The sequence below is a fragment of the Sinocyclocheilus rhinocerous genome, unplaced genomic scaffold (assembly GCF_001515625.1).
Source record: "Sinocyclocheilus rhinocerous isolate Xijiao unplaced genomic scaffold, SAMN03320098_v1.1 scaffold2725, whole genome shotgun sequence".
NCBI lineage: Eukaryota > Metazoa > Chordata > Actinopteri > Cypriniformes > Cyprinidae > Sinocyclocheilus > Sinocyclocheilus rhinocerous.
The window spans coordinates 219,456-227,311 of NW_015635048.1; the positions used below are offsets into that span (position 1 = coordinate 219,456).

At 36.5% G+C, this 7,856-nt stretch overlaps 1 protein-coding gene across 3 annotated transcripts in view; it reads right to left on the reverse strand.

Annotated features, from left to right (window-relative positions):
* The window catches only part of LOC107746456 (phytanoyl-CoA hydroxylase-interacting protein-like), a 31,735-nt gene continuing 23,879 nt past the window's right edge, over positions 1 to 7,856 (reverse strand). For all 3 annotated transcript variants that reach the window (XM_016560674.1, XM_016560676.1, XM_016560675.1), the window contains exons 2-5: positions 5,856 to 6,052; positions 5,551 to 5,725; positions 4,421 to 4,538; positions 1 to 2,134 (exon numbers count right to left, since the gene is read on the reverse strand). In XM_016560674.1, the coding sequence (XP_016416160.1) occupies positions 1,597 to 2,134; positions 4,421 to 4,538; positions 5,551 to 5,725; positions 5,856 to 6,052 (1,028 nt within the window). In that variant the 3' untranslated portion in view covers positions 1 to 1,596. The remainder of the gene's footprint in view (positions 2,135 to 4,420; positions 4,539 to 5,550; positions 5,726 to 5,855; positions 6,053 to 7,856) is intronic.

Genomic DNA, 7,856 nt, shown 5'->3' on the forward strand with positions numbered 1-7,856 from the left:
TTTGGAGAAGATTTTTTTTGACCAAAGTCGAATCGTATGCAATTTTTGTGTTTTCTTGCTCTCGTTTGAGCTAGTTTATGATTCTAATTAGGAACATGGTGACATTATGCACACTAATGAGGATCCATGATTCTCTGGGGCTGGACGCAATCTCTAGCCTGTCAAATAATGCAACGCTCTACATAGAAAACAACCCAGAGCACTTAAAACAATGGTTTTATGCAAATTTCAATGAGTTCCCTAACATAAAAATACAGCAGCAACAAACCGTAATTGTATGCATTGTATGAACTAACAAAACGTAATTGTTCATTTCTCATATATTCGTCTCTCGCATTAAAAAGGGAGCACAAAATGAGACAGACTACACAAAATTGAAAAGATTCTCCCAGAAGAGCTAAGGATTGTATTTTTAAAGATCTATTTTTCTCAAAAACGTGTTAAAGTATGGTACGTGGCCATCACAGAGCACAGTTTTCCTCCTATACATGATATATTGGTTAAAACGAACACTGTCCAATCACGTCGTACACTAAAAACAATACTGAAGCCCAAAGCTGGAGATATGTTCATGAGAAGCGGATGTGCGCTTTAAGTGCAATTCTGCTCAAGTAGCTACTCTCTGGAAACGAAACAATCAATATCTTTCCTTTCCGACGGCTCTACTGCAATGAACTATTACAATCTTTGTGTAGTGTCTTTGCATGCCAACCAGCGTAAACTGTTGAATTGTGCTACAATCAGGTGTGGTTATTCTGTCATGTTATCGTCGTCCCAGAATTAATTTGCTGTACACATCCACAATGACAAATGTAGCTTTTGAATGTTAGCTATAGTGCACGTAACTACATTGGTTTATACAGTAAATATATATATATATATATATAATTATCTATATATATTTGCTTTATCGTGAACCTTTTCTTTTCCATCACCAAAGTCCTGTATTGTGCACTTCTGATTCTGTCCATTTTCTATTCACCAGTTAAAAAATTAATATTTTTCTATCTACACGTCGTATCACATTTATTATATGTTAAATCACAGTATACTGGATGGGTTGGAATAGATAACATGAAACACTGCTGAAGAAGCGTTATGGAAGTGCTAATGTCAACGTTTCCAAAAATGTTTGCAATCATGCTACAGATACGTCCAATCATGTTTTTTTGAGATATCTCACTTGATATCCTCACATTCATAATGCCTCATAAGAACGGTTGTCTCGATTCACCGATTTGAGTGACTTGATGAGCATTTAGTGTTAAATTTGTGGAAACTTTGGTTACAATTCTGCGTTCTAACAGGAAGGTCTGACAGCCAATAGGATTAAAGAAGCAGTTCGATTGACAGGTCAACATCCCAACACAAAAATAGGAGCACGACATATCTAACCCAAACCCAGGGCCAAGATCCATTAGCTAGTAAACGAAAAAAAGCATTTTGTCAAAAGCTGTGAGACACATGCTGCGGAGGAGCCTCCACCAGACACCAGAAGGAATTATGGATAAGTTCAATAATGGGTAAGGAGGACGGCGAAAGGAGAAGGCGATTTTCTGTGCTGTTCAGGGCAGCAGGAGGGTTCAGTTTCGTAGGTTAGCGTCCCACGCTGATGTTGCAGGTCTTGCAGCTGGGATCCTTCTTGGCATTGACTGTGGACTGGCTCATGAGCTGGTGGCCGCTGATCTCAGCTACCGTGCCCAGGCTCAGATCCACGGGGTCGGTGTAGATGACCTCCAGGATAAGGTCCTGTGCGTGGTGGAACACCAGCCGGCCGTCTTCATCCTCCGAGCACGTCATAAAGCGGTTGTTGGCAAGATCCAGCGCTGGCAGGCGCTGCTTGCAGAACTCATCTCCAGACGAGCCCTTCGGCGCGATCACCAGAATGACGTAGTGATAGGCCGTGTACATGCAGTAGAAGTCGGCGAAATACAGGTTTGTCTTGGGGCTGAAGAGCTCCTCGGCTGGCAGTTGGAAGCGGTAACGGCCGTATGGCGAGTCCTGTGGGGGTTTGCCCGTGTTGAACTCGGTGTTGCAGCAGAAGAAGATGCCCTCGAGCTTCCCGCTGATGGGCGAACCGTGGCTGCCGCTGTTGTCCTTCACTGATGGCAACATCTTGTTGTTTTGGGCCTCCCTGCAACAAGAAAATTCACTGTAAATAACAAATGACTTCATGGAGGTGACGTATCATTATTTTGTGTATTTGGTGTAACAGAATATGTTGACATGCTTTAATGTTCAAATGCCAGTGACTAACCTGCTTAAATCAGGACAGCCTAGCTGGAGAACACATTAGGCCTACAGCTAATTCAGAAACTGGAAAAGTAATAGCAAAGCTATCAAATGATTTAAAAAAGACCATGATTCTCAAGGACCACTGAGAATCATTGAACATTCTGCTAAATGTCTCCTTTTGTTTTTCTCTGAAAAACAGTAGCTGTTTCCATCCACCTATTTTTATGCGCATTTTGGATTATCAGAAACACATTTACCGAATAAATTCCACCATGCGTATTGAAAAAGTCATGTGACTTTGCGCTATGAGACGGGATAACTTGACTAACCAGAGGACAGATCTAGTTCACAGCTTCTATATGTTGTTTTGGTCGTTCTGAAATGCCTGAGGAAAGACTGACATTAAAGTATTTCTGTATAATTACTGTCTTAAATGACTGCGTTCCCAAACAGCAGGCATTCACCTCTAAAAGCAATGACCGCATTTATTTTGTTACGTCTACTCTCTCTGAAGCGCAAGTAATTTATTACATATGAAAAGTAGTATATTCAGTGGCTTCTCCTAGTTTTCTTAGAGATATTTAGTGCCAGTTTATCAGGAAGTGACGATTTTGTTCTCTATAGGTTCATGATAGGGTGAGATAACACTTGTTTGGGAGAAAGATCTTTTTTACAATCTATGGAAGCCCGTTTCCATCAGAATAAGAAAATAAAAAGGAAATTGTGACTTTTTATCTCACAATTCTGACATTATATCTCACAAAATTTGTATTGATTTATTTTAGTTATTTTGCGTTAATTTCTCACAATTCAGACTTGCTTTCAAAATGGAATGTTTATAACAATTCTGACTTAATTTCTCGCACTTCCGATTTTATATATTGCAATTATTTAGCAAAAACGTTCTCAGAATTGTTTATAACAGAATTCTGACTCCATATCTCACCGTTCAAGTTTGTCTTGCAATTAAAAAGTAAAAATTGGTAGATGTTAAATCAAAAGAAATCAGAATTGCTAGACATATACGAATTATACGATCACAATAATCTTTTTCATTTTTTTTTTTATTCTGTAAACAATAAAAACCAGTCTTTATGTAAATTATCATTATTAACTGTCTTCTTATTAATTCTCAGGCTGATCAGAAACCTTTTTCCTTTTTACTATCACCTCAGGGTTAGACCTGATCTTTATTGTTAATGTGGTAAATAAAACGGAAATGATATAAACAGGTTGAAACGCATGATTTATAATCCAGATATCTAGTCTGTGTGGAATTAATCTTTGAGTTTTGCATGGGGCAAGTACAACAACAATAGACTTTCACTCACTGATGTGAAACCGAATTTAATTACTTTTGAATAAAGCAAGACCATGAATATTGTAAAACTCAGTGAAGTAAGATGAAGTGGTACATTTAGATACACAAACTAGAGTCATATAAAAAAAATATATTGATTTCTGAAGGGAAATGAATGCCCACCTCCCCCCTTCACTACTTTAGACTGCAGTGAGCCTTTTCAGATGGGTTTAATTTGATTCCACAGTGCCTCTTACATTTAAAATCATATTCACTTTATACTTGGAAAAACTCATTATAGATTTATTATATCGCCTTAGATGCATTAAATTCAACAGCATAAATGGTCTTTTCTGCTATAAAGACTGATTTAATGGCTGTTTTCATCAAATTATACTATACAGGACTGTATTAGTTGAATATAGAAGACATTTACTGTAAATCACAGGAATACATAAAAGTAAATTCAAAATTAGAAAGATAATTTGCAATAGAGAGAACATTTTAATAAAAAAAAACAAAACCTTCAGGATTCGGGGATTTTCTAATAGGAAGAAAATGAATATTCATATGAAATGAAAATTGTCATCACTTACAGTACATACCCTCATGTTGTACTAAATCTATGTGACTTACTTCTGAAGAATATCCTGGAGCCTTTTTTAATTATACAAGTGAAAGGGGACTGGTCTGATACCAGTGATGCTTCTTTTTGAAATTTACAGACCTAAGCCACATTTATTACTGTAAATGGAAAAGAATGGCAGGGAAGTTCTTCAGAATTTTACCTGTTTTGTTCCACAGAAGAAAGGTGTCATAGAGGTTTGGAAATAAAGCTGACTGTTCCTTTAATAATTTAGTGTTGGTTTCCCTGTAGAAACATACCTTGTGTGGTCAAAGTACTCTCTGTGTTGGTTTCGATAAAAGACTGAGAACCGCAGCATTCTGCCGGCAATGACCTCGGCTTTCTCCAGTAACTGTGTGAGATGAACAGTGGAATAATCTGTAGATACAAACAAACAAAATAAATAAATAAAAGTCTTGGAGAGAGTCAATATGATGAGCCATTAATGGCCTAAATAGGTTCATGGAGGTCATATCAACAATACTTTAAAGCAGCGATCCCCAATCTTCCCCATAAATAAAAAATGTTTACATGAAGTACCCCCAGAGATTTTAAGTATAGATATATTTTTAATTATTTAATAACACATTTGCATATTCACACTTCTCTGATGTTGGTTAATGGTTACATGATATGTAAGTAAATAGATCAAATATTTAATCTTTTTTTAGTAAATGTTTTTATGAATATGTAACTGCATTTTGTAGCTGGATTCACACTGTTGTTTTAGGAATAATTTATTATTATTAATATTATTTACATCTAATTATATATACTATATTACTGCCATAAACTATTGAATGTTTGATAATATTTATAATAATAATTTTACTTTACACTACACATTTATATAAGCTTGTATAATTTTATATTTTCAACCTCTCAAGCTTTTAACAAATCCTTTTATTTTATTTTTATATTATATATAACTTTTATTTTGGTGGAATACTGGTGAAATGCTGTAAACTGTATTTCCAAAATTTTGGAAATTATACCAATGTGTAAATAACCCTTCACACCTTGCATTCCCAAATGCACATTAAACTTACAGTACATGCAGAGATGGAGCTGACTATATAAGCACATTAAATTGCAACATTTGATTCTCACTAAGCTACACTGTAAAAAATGACCGTGAATTTGTTAAATGGTTAACGGTAAATTCCCCTACTATATACGGTGTAAAACTGTATTGGACATTACATGTATTGGACATAAATTTTACGGTAGTATACCGTTTTTGGAAGTGAAAAAGACCGTATAAATGATAATTATTGTGCTGCCCCTTTTATATACTTTAATTTTACATTTGATATATTTTTTATTATTAGCTTTTCCCCATTTGGGAAACCCTGTGTTCAAATATTTCAAGCATGAATGTGCATCTCACCGGCTGTACAGAATTCAATGATCTCGCTCCATTCTGACACAGCGTAGTCTCCATCACCCTGTTTGGACGCGGTCTGAACGGCCACAGTGTATTCAGTGCGTGGACTCAGGAACCAGTGTCCTCGCACTGTCATGGGCAAAGGAACAGCTTTCGCTACCAGTTTAGTGGGGACGTCCTAGAGGAGACAGATAATAAATGAGATTAGACAGTCGTGTTCTTGCAGTTCACTCTCTGCAAACACATGAACCTGAGAACGTTACTGAAGATCAGGTCAGAGTGAATATAGAGCTGCTGTGTACACACACCTTGTGTTTGAACTTGTTGGCATTCTTGTTTTCTTTCTTGTTGAGGTCGATGAAGTAGTGCGTTATGCGTTCCTTGGACCTGGAGTCCATATCCCAGCAGATCTTAAAGGAGTCGCATGTGATGTTGCTTATTTTGATGTTCTGGGGAATAGGAAGTTCCTCCATCTCGGCAATGCCGCTGTCCAGGGACTTATTTCCTGAAAGACACACAGAGAACAAAGTTTGAAGAAATGCTTTAAGGAAGCATTTGTCAACATAAAACCATCTTTCGGAAGATATACACATTTAAAATGTAGTCTTTCTCTTCCGAGTAAACAAATGCAAACATTGATGACTCATCATGCACTCAGGGGTGTGTCCAAATTTTTGTCCAATCAAATGCTCTCTAGAATGAGAACGTCCCTCCACCGATACCACATTCCTCTGGCTAGAAATAGCAAGTAGCAAGTCACAGTTCAGTTTGATATTATTATGACACATTATTTTCTCCAGTGTTGCAAGATTAAAGCAAGCACAGCACTTTTACTGCATGCAAAATGATGAACTTGCAGCTTAATCTGATAAAATATTAATAATATAATTAATAATGTATGTCTTACTGTATACCCTTATTATAATTTTTTTTACATGATAGTGCAGTTTGATTTTTTTACATGATAGTGCAGAAATAAGAATGATTTATTAATGAATTTACCTTGTGCATCTAACACATTGTTTATATATTTATTCATTTCCAGTGTACTTGACAACAATTTCACATTTCACTTGAAATTGTTCTATGAAAAAATAAAACATCTGAGATTTCACAACTGGAACACACTATAATGACACATTTACAACGATGTTTCAGGTAAAATATGCAATTATAAATATGTTGATGACTCATCATGCACTCAGGGGTGTATCCAAATTTCTATCCAATCAAATGCTCTCTAGAATGAGAATGTCTTTATACAAGCAAGTAGTAAGTCACTGTCCATGTAAACACAAGAAAGAAAACACCGTTTGTAATGCCACTTGAAATGTGTGATTTTAGCAGTGATCACAGTTTAATGTACAGCAAATGTTTTAATGAGGTCATTCCCTGTCTGACCTTTATCCAGGTCAGTACTAGTCTCGCGTGACTGACGGCTGAAGGTCTGGAATTCATGGCAGCTTTCATTGGCCAAGGCCGTTTGACCGACATGCCAAACAACCAATCACAGTTCGTTTCGTTTCAGCGTCACGTTTCGGGGCGTGGAAATGTCGCCACAATAACAGACCGGTGTGTAAAACTCTCGGACGTATTTTAAAGATTCTATGCCGCGAACTTGAAATATTTCACATACTTTTGAGAATCCAGCGTTTAGTTGATCCTGATAAGCGCTCATCGTCAGGGGCGGATTTAGTGAATTGGGGGCCCCAGGCAAAATATAGGAATGGGGCCCTATACATTTTCACACATTTTCCTAGATCAACCTTGAGGTTCCTTTTTTGTTAAAGTGTCACACGTTTTAAACTTAACAAAATGGTAAAATACATATATCAAGAGCATGCTCACAGATAAGAACAAAACAGCGCTGGATGAAGTGGATTAGAGCCCTGCAGGGGTCTCAAATCGGCCCAAGCCCGTCTTTTTCCCCTTTTCCCAAAAAAAGCTTATACTACTGTTTCAGCTATTAAAATAGTTCAGTTTTGTATGTAATGGAAATTTTGTTGATTTTTTTTTATAAAGTAAGTTGAGAAAAACGTTTGGAGCATTTTTTGTTCGTTAATATGTTTTTTTTTAAAGTAACGGCCAGCGGCAGACAGTGAATTGATCATCTATAGACCAATCTTGAACAGGAGCACTTCACAATGATGAATCTAAACTCCGCTAATTGCCTCACAGACATGATAAAAAATATATAGAAAGCTTTAAATTACTACTTTAAAACGAAATAATTCAAATCGAAAATAGAAACTCTTTCATTATGTAATCCCTGCATTTCTCTCTAAAGGCACATCCAACGAGGAGATGGC